The 15463-nt window shown below is 49.1% G+C and overlaps 1 protein-coding gene across 1 annotated transcript; it reads left to right on the forward strand.

Moving 5' to 3' along the window:
• The first annotated feature begins 484 nt into the window (after nucleotides 1-484).
• Nucleotides 485-6659, forward strand: LOC124656897 (DNA-dependent metalloprotease SPRTN-like). Its single transcript, XM_047195553.1, has 9 exons — nucleotides 485-633; nucleotides 2227-2379; nucleotides 2472-2538; nucleotides 2621-2704; nucleotides 2804-2925; nucleotides 3236-3312; nucleotides 4349-4601; nucleotides 5178-5181; nucleotides 5551-6659. The coding sequence occupies exons 1-9, from the start codon at nucleotides 485-487 to the stop codon at nucleotides 6352-6354; spliced, it is 1713 nt and encodes a 570-aa protein (XP_047051509.1). The 3' UTR covers nucleotides 6355-6659.
• The last annotated feature ends 8804 nt before the right edge of the window (nucleotides 6660-15463 follow it).

A 15463-nucleotide genomic window follows, 5' to 3' on the forward strand; every position in this document is an offset into this window, starting at 1 on the left:
GAGCCAAATTGCCACCTCCGTCCTTTTCCCTTTTCCTTGTCAAGTAGTAGTACTCCTGTAGCTCCTGCTGGGTGCAGGCCCCACGCGCGAGATGAAAAGCCAGCCAATGGCAAGACGACAGACAGTCCACGTGCCTTCCCGATCCGGCGGCTCACGTCGCACCCGCACGAGAATCGGAGCATCTCAGCCGTCCACTGGTTCAGGAGAAGCTGCAGCCTGCCCCACTGTCTCTGGCACCCACAAAATGAAAGCCTCCACGAGGACCCACTGTCAGCCTCACTGACACACCCACTACCCAAACTGTAGCAACACATCTCCTGCCATCTCTCTCTCTCCAATGCCGGCGGCCTTCTCCAGGATCAAACACACAAAAAATCCCCTTTTCTTTTATCCTCGCCGGTTCTCCTTCCTGCCCACCCACCGGAAGAAGAGAGAGAGAGGGAGAGTTCTTGCTGCTGCTTCGTCCTAGCATTAATTTGAGGCCATGGGGTTGGGGGCGGATCCGGACGACGACGGCGAGAACCCGGACGTGTGGCAGCTCTTCCGGCACTACGATAAGCTCTACTTCCGCGGCGTGCTCGTCGACGCCGGCTTCTCCGTCGAGTGGAGCCAGCCGCGAATGAAGACCATCAGGTACGCGCGCGGGCCTCATCGCTTTCTTTGCTGCTGCTGATGCTGCTGCCCATGCGGTTCTCGCGCTCGCCCGCCGCTTCCTTGATTTCGGGGGCACCCGGGTGTTGTCGTGTCTAGGATCATGGAGCTTCGAATTCTTCGTAATCTACAGAAGGATGTTCCGTCGTGTTAGGATTTGGCACTTCGTTCCACATAAAAGATGCCCCTTTTTTTTTCTTGATTTTTTTTGCACATAAAAGATCGTTAGTCTCTGCACTTCGCCATCGCACGCACCCGCAGCAGTTGGTCACCACTGCCCGTGCCGCACCGCTCGTTGCCCCTGTGCTACTCAGGCGCAGCGCCGCGCTCGGTACTCCCTAGAAATGATCAAGCGATGATGTGACTGGTGCCCGCCACTTGTTAAGTGTAGTATAACCTGTTGTCGTGTCTGTAACTCTGTATGCAGTGCAAACGTGTGGCAAGGCTCAAAGCCTGAACAAGTCTGAAATTGGCCAGCAACAGCAACCATTGCAAACAATGATGACGACCTGCCCTGTTCATATCATCATAGGCCATGAACTGAGCATGTCAAACATATGAATTTAGCTTCTGAATCTACGTTAAGTCCATGTAACCTGCTTAGCGGCATTGCATTGCGCCCGCTCAACCTTGCCAAAGTGGCGACGTGCTAGTACAGCATCTTGCACTTTGCGATTGATGCGGCTAATGTGGGCATTCCACTTGCATCCTAATTTTGAGGAGATCATGCACAATATTTGGATGTGGAAGGGGGAATGTCTTAATTCTTTCTTGTCATCTAGTTCGCTCTTACATAGATGCAGCCCTAAGTTTATGCCCCCCCCCCCCTCCTTGGTTAGGGGTACAGAGGGGTACAAGGAGGTTATTGAGTACTGAAGGTTTTGAAATGCTGTGTATATTGTACATAAATCGTATTGTCAGGTTTATGGCTTCAAACCGACCTCTCTTAAACGAGCGATCACTCCGACAAATTGAACTACACAACAAAATGTGATGACATGATTTAAATATCCATTTTATATGGGGAAGCATATATCGCCATCATATCTCAAGTTTCTATTAGAAGACATAAGTACATGTGAATTACAAGCTCTGCTTAATTTTATTGTCCCACTGCACGTATCTATTTGCAATGCAAAAAAAAGGTCTGGAAACAATTCAATGTGTTGGTTGGCCTGACGTTTGTTTGGATTGACTTGATGTATTTGATTTTTTGAGTATTCAAGTGCAGACCAAATTAACTGTTCCTCAGAAATTGATGCACATCAGTGTATTTATGTACATTACAGGTACTTGAGTTATTGCTTCAAATACCCCACTTTCCCCATTGATTGCTTTGCTTGAGCTAAGCATAGCATTAATTTTTTCTTGGATGCATCTCATCCTTCTTTTTTTTGCCCCGAAAAGAAATATCCTTTCGCATTAGCTACATTTAACAGGATAAGTTTCTTAGTATGTTGATTCTGGGCTACAACATGTGTGTTATGCAGTGTTTTGCTCAGTTCTTTAATTGCTTTGCAAATTTTATATGAAAAATGGTTTAAAGGAAGCACTGCCTTGATTGTCTATAAGCAGTTCTTTCGGATCATGTTCCTTTGGAGAGAGCAATACAATAACTCTCTATGAGCCAATTCTGAAATATCGCACAAATGCTGATCTGAAGAACGCCCTTCTGCATCTGATGATTCATGCATTCTTATCTGTGAAGTGTGATGCTAAGGGCATCTGGTAAATGTTCATATCCTGTTAGCTAAGATTTTGTGTTCCAATTTTAGTCAGCTCCAACCAGCCCACTGCTTAAATTCTGTGAATTCATGTAGGGGCCATGGTCCTGCTTTCCGTGGTTGGATGCATGCTCTCAACACTTGCTCCATTGATGATCGCATGGTTAGTATTTTCTGGCAGATAATTATAAAGCATGATGCTCCATTCTGTTGATGATTTCCTTTTTTTTGCTCGTGCCACACAGAGACCAACTTGTGGCTACTGTATTACCACCACCCATGATTTCAGTCCGGAGAAATGTGGCAGTATGCAGGGTTTTTGGTGGAAGGTAATACTTTCCATAGTTCTCTATTTATGTCTCCTTTTTGTCTTTAAACTTCTTTCTAGTCTTACCTCTTACTGGCATGTTCAACTTGCTACATTTCAGTGTGAATCTTGTGGGGTTACACTTTTGAGGGCCAAGAAGCTGGGGCCTCCATCTGATTCCTGCTGTATTGAGAATGTTAGCCAAGATGCAACATGTGGCAACATGCTTTGCAACTGGCACAAGTAAGATTGCATAAGTTTACCCTGACATATAACTCACCATGTTTATAGGAGAAAGTTGTAAATTGTTTTACATTGTTAATTGTTCTTTTGTCTCACAAAGTTAATAAGATATGTCCCATTGACCATGACTTGTGCATTTGCTCTTGAAATTTTTGCGTCTGAATCATTTATATGCAAATTATGTTTGTTTGATATTTTAATGCTCTTCGTAACTTCTATTGGAGTAATGCATTTGTACATAATAGTTACTTTCGACTAATATTTGCGTGGTGAATTTTAAAGGTGTACTGACTGATGCTATTTTCTGTAGCCACAAGGTGGACTGTGGTGGTACATATGTGGTGACCAAATCACCAGAGACACCAGGTCAACAGATGGTTCAAAAAGGTACATGTCTAAATTCAAATATCTAATATGCTGTTCGTTATAAGGCTCTGAACTAACCAACAAACAGTATAGAGGTCAAACTTAGCTCCTGCATTTCATAGTTTCCTACTATGTAATCCACCTAAATTTCGTTGGTTTATGATCAATGTTACATTCTTGTATCTTCAATCGATGCATCAAATTCCCGCAGGTGTAGTGCAAGCAAGAATTTTCCTCCATCTTTATAAAGAAACACATTTTTTATATTGTCAGCATCCGACTTTTGTGTCTGCATTTGTTTTTTATTCTGTCACTTAATTCTACATAGTTACCATGTATTATCAAATATTCCCTCCTTGCCAAAATGTATTGCATATATTTTCGTTTAAAAAAGTCAAACGATGTAAAGTTTGACCAAGTATGTCGAAAATACTAACATGTAACATCTAGAATACCAAATACCATTAGATTCATCATGATGTATATTTTCGTGTGGTATACATTTGGTATTGTAGATATAGATAATTTTCTCAATAAACTTGGTCAAAGTTGTTGAAGTTTGACTTTTCAAAAAACTTATATGCACTTGAATGTGGCAAGGAGGGTATATATTATATATATTGGTTGATGTTGTAAGTGTTTATCTATTCTACATATTATTTCGTTTCTGTTATTCAATTATGTGAACAAACGAGATGTTTGTGTCAGGAGTATAACATTGAAACTGAAACCATGATATCCTAACCGAAATTACATCATCTGCTGCCCTCGCAGATGAAGGATCAAGTCCACTGTATAGTAGCGTTTTCAGCACATGAGTAACTGAGAGCATCATATAAATTGTATTGTCTTTTTTGTTCAATCATTTCATTATGTGAACTTTGATAGTTTCAATAGTAGTGTGAAGTGTCATTCTACAACAAGAACAGACTTCAGAATGATTCCCAAACACAATAATTGCTGTAGCTATTCCCCCAGTTCCATAATATATGAGGGAGTTACTTATCATTGTAGTAATTTCATATTACAATATCAACTTACAACATGGCTTCCTCAGGTAGGCGGGGGTTTCTGACCGAAATGTCCGAAATGTTGAGGTCACAAGGAGCTACACAAGAATCAGATTCAGATGAAGTTCAGGAGAATTTGACTGTGGCAAAACTAAAGGCAGAAGGCAAGCTTCTCTCTCAAGTGGGCGGCAGGAACGCAAGATCACCAGGTAGTAGCTCCTCAAAGAAGGCAAGCAAGAGTAATATGCCTGAAGACTTTCAGAAACCGATTGTTTTGCCTGCAACCCCTCGGAGAAAATTGAAGCCGGACCAGGAGCATTTCTCTATGATAAGTGTCAACAAAGCAAAATCACAGGATAGGTGCTCTTCAAAGAAGGCAGAGGATTTTCAGAAAGAAATTGTTCCATCTGCTTCCCCTCCAAGCAAACTGAAGCGGAAGCAAGCATCTGTTGCATCAGAGAAGCATGAGCTTATCTCTCTAGTGAGCTGCAACAGTGCAAAATCGTTGAGAAGTAACACCTCCAGGAAGGCAGGCAAGTGGCATGAGCCAGAGCAAGTTCAAAAATCCAGTGTGCAGCCTTCTGCATCTCAGAAAAAACCAAAGCTAGAGCAAGACTTGGGTGTATCGAAGAAATATGGAGTTTCCTCACCAGGGAGTTACAACACTACAAAACCACCAGGAAGCAGCATGTCCAGGAAAGCAGGCAAGCGGCACACGCCGGAGGGTGTTGAGAAATCCAGTGTCCCGGTTGCGGCCCCAAAGAAGAAACTGAAGATCGAGCCAGACTTCGCAATGCAACAAAACAAAACCAGCTCCTCAATTAAGGCAGGGAAGCAGCTTAACCCTGAAGATTTTCAGAAAACATTTGTTCAGCCTGTTGTTTATCGAAAAAAACTGAAGCTTGAGCCAGACTTGGTTGCATTAGAGAAACATGGAGATGCAAAACCACTAGGATGCAGTACCGGAAACAAAGGAGAACTTCATAAGCTTGAAGTCATTCAGAAAGCCAGTGTTCCACCTGCCGCCCCTCCCAGAAAACTGAAACAAGACGTGGTTGCATCACAGAAGAATTATCTTTCCTCTTTTGTGGGGAGGAGCAATGCAAATGTACTGGACAATATCTCCTCAAAGATGGCACACAAGCAGCTTGAGCATGTACAGCCTCACAAACCCATTGCGCGGCCTGCTGCCCCTCGAAGTATACTCAAGCAGCAAAGCAAAACCAACACCTTAACTAAGGAAGGAAAGCAGCAAATTCCTGAATACTCTCAGAGAACATTTGTTCAGCCAGCTGTTTCTCAAAGTAAACTGAAGCAATCAAGCCGTGCTGCGCCGGAGAGGCCAAAGACGAGAAGCAAAACTAGTAATCCTGCTAGGAAAAAGGAGTATGCTTGCGTGAGTGTGTGGGCAAACATCTATGAATCGGAATGCTCAAGTGGATCAGCCGAGCCGCTTGTAAACAAAAGAACAGAGCGAAGGAAACGAGAAAGAGAACGCGCAGTTCAGATAACCTATTCGCGGTCAAGGAAGCGAATTGCCAGTGGAATCAGCTCCATCAAGGCACAACCTGCTGAAGAAGAAATCTCATCTCAACAAACCAAGTCACCACCTCAATCTCAATGCTTGAAGTTCATTCTTATCAATGCTGCTAACAAGGTGGTGACTCAAGACCCTGGAGATCAGTTCAAGGCACCAGCTCCCCGCAAGGGCATCGTTATTGCCCCTCCTGCAGACCAGGTGACGACTCAAACCCCTAAAGGTCGGTCCCAGCCACAAGTTCAACGCATGGACATTGTCACCCCTCCTGCGGACCTGGCAATGACTCAAACCCACGGAGATCTGTCTGTTCCATCTAGGCGCATGGACATTGCTGCTGTCCCTCCTGCTGACAAGGTGATGACTCGAGCCCCTGCCGATCAGTCACAGCTACCAGCCCCGTGCTCCATCGCCAATGATCAGGTGGTTCCACCTCGTTCAGCTGGTCCACTCAGTTTAACTCCTTCAAATCCAAGCAGTAGCCCTGACGTGATAGACATTTCTGATGATGACTGAACTTTTCCATCACTTTATACTCTGCTTACTCTGGACTGGCTGTGTATTCAGCCAGTTCTCGGGGTGTTAAAACAGTAGATCATAGCATTCTGGGGGGTGGTATATTCAGAGGTTTTGTTAGTGCTTACTGTAGAGAAGTAGTGGTAGCTTGCAACTGTCGCTTTAGCATGAAATTTGTAAACATCATGGAGGTAGCATGACCGAATTGCTATGGGCATACGGCTTTGATCGTACTGCAATGTCTTTTTCAGCAATTTTTAGACACTGGCTTGTTCCAGGTGGACTGAAGCATGAATCCTGGGAAAGTTGGGACATATTGTTAGATCATTTTCACATCTGTGCTACAGCATGTGATTATTGCCATGGTTTTTGTATGAACATGATACTTGACGAATTATGTTGTCCTATGACTACTCATTCTATTGTGATTCGGGGACGATATTTCCCAGATACCAGCTGATATTTCCCGGTCTCGGTGGCACTGAAGCTCGGAAACTAGTCTGGCCCTCTTTTCTGCTAGGAAAAGAAGCTAACCAAAAACCCAGTCTCGGTGTTTGGTTAGTGTTTATGGATGGGAGACGAAAGGAATATGGTTGTTCAAGATAAATTCAGTTCATGGGCTCAGCAAAGTTACACTCCGGCAATTCCCATAGCAATCAAAGCCTGACAATGTTAGAGAGTATGTTACACAACAAATACACTCAGATTTTAGACAGATATCAACACCAACCCTAAAACCCCAGCGAATGTCATATTCTATATATGCGCATAGCAGGTCACTGCAATAAGACGGTCATCCTTGCCGTGGTCGGAGCGCTCGCAAGAGTCTCGTCGATGCCTGAAGTCCTAGAATCAAACTGAAAGACTGAGAGGAATACCAAGAGGTTAATGTCCGCTGCTTTTCTGTTCTTCTCTTTTATTCAGAAACAATCCTAAGAACTCAGCTCACGACGGCCCCACAGGTCCATGATCGATGGCCAGGTAGGCACTGCTCAACTGTAAATGATGACCTAAGAAAAACAATGGTTAGGAACAACTATGAGGTATATATATTGATTGTAGCTATTGATCATTGCTACATAGTTGAGCCCCTCAGTTCTTTTATTTTATTAGTACGATTGTACATGTTTTCGATCACACTTATCATCATATATGCATAGCTAGTGTGCTAAGTTTGCATCAGGAGATGGTTTGGTCGTCTTCTTATCGGGCTCGCGAATTGGAATATGCAGCTGTGAATCCTGCTTCTTGATTTTGGTCTTCAATTCCACTAGACAATCAGGTATGCACTGATACTCATGAAACATGAGGCCCCTCGCCCTACATTATACAAGAGGGCACACAGATTAGATTAAGGCCTGGCCATGCGTCAGAAAAACTAGGCTCGATCGTGTCCTAGATATTTACTACTGTAGATTGCAGTAGGAGATAAGTATGTGATGGTGCTTACCACTCAAGATGATTGCAGTATGTGACGAGATGATCGAGAATGGTGAATGGCCGCACGGAGCGCAAGGCGGCGAACCACTCGTGGCCGGCAGGGCCGGCTCCGATAGTGAAGCACTCGACACCGTACTGAGAGGAGCAGTAGACAGAGTTCCCGCTGATGGACGGCAGGTCCCTGGCCGAGACGGAGAGGCACCTGTCGGCGCCGAGGACCAGCGCGCGGTCGCCGATGCCTCTGACCAGTTTGAGCCGGCGGCGGTCGAGGTCCACCTGGAAGACCTTGATGGCGGTGTGCACCGTGGGCGTGGCGGCGTAGTGGCGGACGGCGAGCAGCATGCGGCCTTCGCACTCGACGAGGAAGTAGAGGCAGGAGGACGGGTCGCCGAGCGCGTCCGGGATCGGGGTGTCGACCGGGAAGGTGGTGTTGTTGGAGGTGGGAGGGTAGAGCTGGAGGATGTTGGTGGAGGTCTTGGTGGTGGCGTAGAGGCCGCCGCGGAAGGGGAGGACGCTGTGGAGGTGGATGTCGAGCACGGCGGCGTCCCACTCCCAGTCACAGGCGGCGTCGCCCGGCTTGGCGTAGAGGACGGCGCGCGTGCCGGGGAACCAGGCGACGACGGCGTCGATGGTGGAGTGGGTGGTGGTGGTGGAGGTGGGGGTGGTGAAGACGGCGGCGTTCATGCGGAGGAGGGAGTCGCGGGTGCCCCCGACGAGGCGGAAGGCGGTGGCGAGGCTGGGGAGGTCGAGGAGGACGGCGCGGGTGAAGGGGTGGAGGACCTGGACGGTGGTGTGGCGCTTGTGGAGCAGGACGAGGAGGCCGGCGCTGAAGGCGACGATCCTGCTGCCGCGGAGGCGGAGGCGGCGGACGCGGACGCGGCGGCCGGTGGCGGGGTTGAAGAAGGCGACCTCGTCGGCGTCGTCCGGGCGCGCCGCGTCGCCGTCGCAGAGCGCGGCCCAGCCGCGCGCGGGGTGGTGCCGGTGGCCGGCGAGGAGCGGGGAGTCGGTGCTGGCGCGCCAGTCGGAGCAGGCGGCGCGGAGGGAGACGTAGTCGACGACGTCGCCGGCGATCAGCACCCGGTCGGCGACGAGGCGGACTATGTCGTCGGGGAGCGACGCCCAGCCGCCGGTGTCGTCGGCGGCGATCCTCCGGCGCTTGCGGGCCCCGCGTGATCGGACGGATCTACGTCTCGCTGATGTCCCCGCCGCGCTAGTCGTCGCCGCCGCCGTCGCGGGAAGAAAGGGATGTGGTGGGTTGGTCTCCATGGACGTGGACCCAGTGAATCGTCTGTGAGTTGGAGTCGTGTTTGCAGTTGCCGTGCGATCGGGGTTTTGATGGGCGGCCGGCCAAAATTGCGAGGTAATTGGTTGGTGAGTCATGAGTGCGACGAGAGTGGTTGTGAAATAAGGGGAAAAGAAGGGGAAATTATGAACGATGATCGCTGAAATGCCAATTATCGATGATACAGGGCACGCCGCGCGCGTGTCTCTATTCTTGGTCGGCGATTTACACAGAAATAACCCTTTTCTGAAAAACAGTGGCGTCCCTCACATCGGTGCCACAGCTTACTGTGTGGCGTCTGTGCGAGCGGCGCCACTCGCTCATCCGACGTGGCGCGGTCGACGCTGATGTGTGCTCCACTCCAACGTGGCAGAATGTGTGGCGCCGCTCCCATCGGCGCCACACAGTGAAATTGTGGCGCCGCTCGGAAGGGCACCACACATCCACTTATGTGTGGCGCCCGCGCCCGCCCCAGACCGAGCCTCTTCTTTCTCCTCTCTTCTCTTTTCTCTGCTCGCCCGGAACCGCCGCCGCCGGCCGCCTCTCCTCCGTCCCCCCACCAAATCCTCCACGGATTCGATAGATCTAGCCAGCCAAATCGATCCCCATCCAATCCTCAAGGTATTCCCCTTTGTTGTCCTTTGATTCATCCAAGATTTGCTTCGATTTATTTCGATTTATACATGGAAGCTAGATTGGAAATGTTAGTTGTTGGTGTTGTGGTCAGAAACCCACCGGCGGGCAGCGACGGGCAACACCGTAGAGCCGGGAATCTCCCAGGACTGCGGCTGGCCCTGGTCCCTCCGAGCGACGGCCCGCAAAGCCTTCGGCACGCACGTCCGATGCTGATGCAAGGGCGTGCCACCTGACCTATACCTGGTCCGGAAGGTGTTGGATGATGCCTCGCTTAGTTTCCTGCATGGCATACACGTAAACGTTAAATACGAGCCTCGATCGGCTCTCGGGTTGTCTCGTGAATCGGCTCAAAGAGCCGATCCACCCATGATGCGTACGAGGTGTACGATCAGATGGTGGTCCTGCTTGATCAAGACAAAGCTAAAACGACCTACTACGATTTGGGGTTTTCACTGCATAATCAGAACGTCCTACTCGTGATTGAGCCTCGCGGCCACGCACGGTGATCGTAAACCGACCCTAGACAAGGCCTAAAAACCAACACGAAGTTGATCCTCGGAACATCCTGTCTAGGGCTAGCAAACTACACCCTACGCGGCACTGGATCCTTCAACCCGTTTGTAAGGCCTAACGATGCAGATATTAAACTAATCCTTGAAGAACAAGGAGCAAGCATAACGGATCGGATCTACTAGATAATGATCAGCGGGGTGCCGCCCTTACACCCAAGATAGGTGTAAGGGCGGCTAGATGCCTAAGGGTCGCACGACGATAGCATATGATACGAAGAACAATGCTAACCCTAAAACATCTATGATAACTACGTTGCTCGCCATCAAAAAGGCTTCAGCACGAGCAACGCATGAATGACGAATAAACGTGTGCTGCCTAGATCGCAAGATGCGATCTACGCAGCATGGTGCTTACCCGGAAGAAACCCTCGAGACGGGGGAGTTGGCGATGCGCCGAGATTGGTTTGTGGTGAACGTGATTGTTGTTTATTTCATAAACCCTAGATACATATTTATAGTCCGTGGGACTTTCTAATTCAGGCGTGCACCTAACCGTGCACGGGTTAAACTCTAGCTTCTAAACGACACGTATCCTACTATGTTACAGATACACGGGCAAACTAGCCCAAACTTGGTATAGAAGGCCGATTCATGTATTTCTTCTATGTATATTCTTCAAGCCCATCTCCAATCGCGGCCCACCTCTGATCCGGTCAAATTCTGGTGATAACACATGCCCCCCTGGTTTTGGAAATGACATTTCCAAAATCACTCTGCTTTTTCTTCGTCGGGTCATGTCGTGGCGTCTTGCCTCCTTGACTTTATCACCAATCCAAAAAATCCATCTTAAAATGAAGGAATGTCTTCACTTAACTTTGCCGATAGTCAGAGTCAAGCACTCCCCAAAAGAGCCGATGGTATCACATCAGCCCCTATGATAAAACAAGAGTAAGGCCAACCTAACTGCTCCTCCAAACGGTAACCTGCGCCCTCCGTCTGAGAAAGCAAACTCAGATCCCCAAATCGTCGCCCAAGCAGCTCCACGAATCTCAGATCTCAGCCGCGCCGTCCCAATTCCTCAGCGCATCAAATGGCGGAATCATCCAACGCCAACGCCATGGTCTCCGGTCTGAAGGTAATCCTCAACAGCCTCCTCGTCATGCGAATCAATGTTAGGAGTAAACAGCAAACACCTGAATTAATGTTCTATTCCATTATCAATTTTAGGTTTCAGACATCCTGCTGCCGCACCCTTCTCTCCCAAACTCTATGTGTCTTGGCCCCCGTTCTTCCGAGAGTCCCGCTCACTTAATCTCATGCGAGGCCAATAGGATCCCCTTCATGAATCAGAATTTAGATCTGAGTTCCTGGGCCGACTGCCTGCGAGCCTGGCCTAATCCTCCCGAAGGTTGGGTGGCATGGTACAGTAGAGTGTCTAAAACACACTATGCTACCTGGGACTCGATAGGGATAGCCGATGCCTTATCATTATCACTGTCTCCTCTCGAAAAGAACGAGAACATCTTGAAAACCATCGGCTACTTTTGGTCTGATGCACTGAACTGCTTCATGTTCGGCCATGGCCCCATGACACCAACTCTGCTGGACGTGGCCATGATCACAGGCCTAGACATTTCATCCCCAAGCCCCTCTGCCTTTAAATTGCCAAAGGTCCCTTTCACCCTTTCCTCCAAAACAGAGTGCACAAGCTGGGGTGCCTACCTCAGGCGTTATATGAAAACCAAAGGCCCTGTGACAGAAAGAGAGCACACGGACTTTCTTGAACTTCACGGCTGGAGCACTTCATATTTTGTGGTCCTTCACTCGCCCCAACCAAGAACTACCTCTCCCTGGCCTATGAACTCGCCAAAGGTACTCAACTTGGCCTTGGAAAACTGCTCCTTGGAGAAGTCTATCGATCTCTTCAACCGATGTCCGTCAAACTTGTTCTCCCAAAGGACAGTCAAAACAGGAGGTCCCTGGTGGTTTATTCAGTTATGGGCTCAATTGTACTTTCAAAATCAAATCCCAAATTTCCCACCTTTGGCCACCTGCACCTTCCCAGATGCGAATGGGAAGGAAATCCGATGCACTAGCTATGGCCAAGCTCTGTACAGTCTCCCGAGCGCGAGGTCGATCCCCAAGGAAGCAGCAGAGTGGTTCAAGATTTTCTTCCAAGGCCTGGACAATCCTCTGTTCTTCCCCTATAGTGAATCGGAAATCTTTGAGAACCCAGTCTCCTTCCGATTAGACAGTCTTGCCGATGACGCCAGCACCCAGCGCCTGTACTCTATCATGATCCGTCCTTGCTTTCTCCCAGTTGGCATGAGTACCTCAAACAGGATCATAAAGCCTGGTTACGAGTCTTACCAACCGGTGGTAGTAGCCCGGCAGCTCGGCCTCGGGCAAGTGCCCCCACACTTCTTTCTCCACCACCTGACAGCAAGCAAGGCTGAATTGCCTGACATTATTACTGGCCAAAGGTGTTATACCTTCTTCGACGCTCTGGCCATTCCAATTCCTCATAACCTCCGTTTTACCACCACTACCGATGGCTTCGAGACTTGGTGGTCGATGTGGAAAACTCACGCCTTCAGAAGAGCTCTAGGACCGTTGTTGAAGCAACTTGATGCTGAATATGACGTTCCCGCACCCCGAGTAACATTACATATAAATTACCCGCAATGGCTCATGATGATTGTCCAGTAACCCGACTTTATTCCTTGGCAGCAACAGGATGGCCCAGAGCCCACACAAGCCGACGGTTCCCCATTCGAGTTCCTTCCACCAGCTCCGGTAGTTCTCTTCCGTCAGAGCTCGCCGCCCTTGAAGAAGGTCATAATGCAGAGCCAACCGATTTCACCGAAATCGGCTCCCAAGAGTAAAGCACCCTCCGGGTCAGTTGCCCCCCCGAGCCTCAACCCAGGCGAGGAAGGCAGTGAGGAAAGTAGCTGTCAGAAAAACCCTGAAGCGCAAAGCTCCTGTCCAAGCAAACTTGCATGTAAGCTGACTCGTGTCTTGACCAAACACATTTGCCTTCCCAATCTTTGTAACATGGTTGTACCTCTTCTTTCAGACTTCCACTGAAGAGAACTCCAGGTGAGGGAGCACGATCCAGCCCAAGGGACTCCTCCCCGGGCGATTCAGAAAGATCCACCACACAGAGCCAGACGGACTCGCCAGCATCGGCTTCTAGGAAAAGGTCGACTCCCGAGCCTGCTGACCTTCAAGCTCCGATCAAAACGGGGTCACGCATGAAGCGTCGATGCGTCAAAAGGGCTCGCAAAGGCCCACGAGTTTCCTCGCCGAGCCAGGAAGTTTCAAATGTAATTACCTCAACAGCTTATATTCCACACCGTCCCGTTGCTAATTGGATTGGCTCACCATTTCCTTTGCAGACTAATGGGACCTCTAGCGGGGACGTTGAAGAGGTACCGATGCCATCTGCTACACTCGGCCTATCCAACTCGCCGAGCGTGGCTGACCAAGTGGCTAACCTGGCCCAGTCCACCGCAAAGCCGATCGTTACAACATCGGCTGCCCTTCCTTTCTTGGGAGAGGTACGCTCCACTCTCTCGGGCCTACCCTTTTCCTTTGTTGTATGCTCATACTGCTCTTGTTCGTCTGTCAGGGTTGTGATCCTTCAAGCTTGCTGACGTTCGATCCCGACTCCATCGAGCCAGCTACTTCCAAAGCAGGTGAAGAGCCAAACCCTAGCGCGGTCCATGGCCCGCTCCAGCGTCTCAAGGTTTTGCTCTCCTCCTCGGTCGAAACCCTGGTCGAAAACCCCGAGGCAATCAAGGGCATCCTCGAAGACATCCAGCCCCGTCTCCCGGTGACGCTGCAGGTTAAGCTTTGGCCGGCTGTGACTTTGTCGGTTTTCAGGTCAAGGGTGCAGTCGGCTCGTCAAAGAATTACTCTTCGCCGCGCCCATCTCCCGTTGAGAGCCGATATTGCAAACAAATGTCAGCGGCTCAACGAGAAGAAGGCAGCTTTAGACGCCAAAACCGACACTTCTACCCATAGTGTCGAACTCGAGACCTTGCGCAAGGAACTGGAGGACCTTGAAAAGAGGGTCAGGGAGACCAAACAACTTATCCAAGACAAGGAAACTCTCATTGCTCGCTCTCAAGAAGAAGCGAAAGGCCTCACAGCCGATCTGAAGACTGATCTGGCTGAAATTCGTGCCCTGAGCAGTCAGTTGGTGATGGGGAGAGACGAGGACGACGAGGCTGAGATCGCCGAGGTGGATCGAATCCGTGCTGATGCTCTTCACGCCCTTAACGCTTTTCTTCAGTAGGGCCTCTTTGTGTAAACTGATGCATGTTTTGCTGAACTTGTTTCGCTGAACTTGTCTAAAGTCGATGGCCGTGCATCGGCTTTTTTAACATTCTGAAGCCAATGTCTGTGCATCGGCTTTTTTAACATTCTGAAGCCAATGTTTACGATCGACACTGGATGTACCGATTTTTTTTACTGGCCGATTTCTCTATCGGCCCCCAATATTTCTCCGCACATGTATCGGTGTCGCACATGTTCGTCGACGTTTTTTTACTGGCCGATTTCTCTATCGGCCCCCAATATTTCTCCGCACATGTATCGGTGTCGCACATGTTCATCTGACTAGGTGCCCCCCGAGCCGATTCTGCCAGGTATCTGCTGATATCGGCTCTGTGGTTAGCCAAGGTACCACATGTGAACGTCGGCTCTGTTAGGACCAGTGTTGACTTCTTCCAGCTCATCAGCCGACGTAAACCCACTGCCCATTAGATTAACGTTGAACCCGGGCAGAACGCATGGTGAGGATAATCTTGGCCGATTTCTGGAATCGGCCTCCGTGTTGGTTGATCAATGAAGGTTTGGCAATGTTTCTTCACAGATCTTTGGGGCCGATCCCACGGATCGGCATTGCCGCGTTTGTCCATATATATAGATTTTTGGGAAGTGTCGGAGCCGATCGCGTGGAACGGCTTCTTCCTTGTCCTCGTTATGAGAACAGCTGCCCTTGTTCTATTGCCATTTGGACCTGCTGACGCCACACCCTGCAGTCGTTGGTGGCGTGGGTGAACGTGTTATGCCACTTGCAGTATGGCTTCCCGTTCAGCTCCTGCACCGTGGGGATCTTGTGGCCTTCGGGTAACTTTAGCTGCTTCTCCTTGAGTAAGAGGTCGAAAATCTGCTCAGCTTTGGTCACGTCGAAGTCAAACCCTTTTGGAGGACCTTGTGGCTTAACCCATTT

The sequence above is a fragment of the Lolium rigidum genome, chromosome 5, assembly GCF_022539505.1.
Source record: "Lolium rigidum isolate FL_2022 chromosome 5, APGP_CSIRO_Lrig_0.1, whole genome shotgun sequence".
Lineage (NCBI taxonomy): Eukaryota > Viridiplantae > Streptophyta > Magnoliopsida > Poales > Poaceae > Lolium > Lolium rigidum.

Bases quoted from the DNA above. Each gene is read 5' to 3' on its own strand.
- LOC124656897 (XM_047195553.1), top strand. From the start codon at position 485: ATGGGGTTGGGGGCGGATCCGGACGACGACGGCGAGAACCCGGACGTG. The intron at 2,926-3,235 runs GTAAGATTGCAT...TATTTTCTGTAG, and splicing joins ATGCTTTGCAACTGGCACAA to CCACAAGGTGGACTGTGGTG. The intron at 3,313-4,348 runs GTACATGTCTAA...TGGCTTCCTCAG, and splicing joins TCAACAGATGGTTCAAAAAG to GTAGGCGGGGGTTTCTGACC.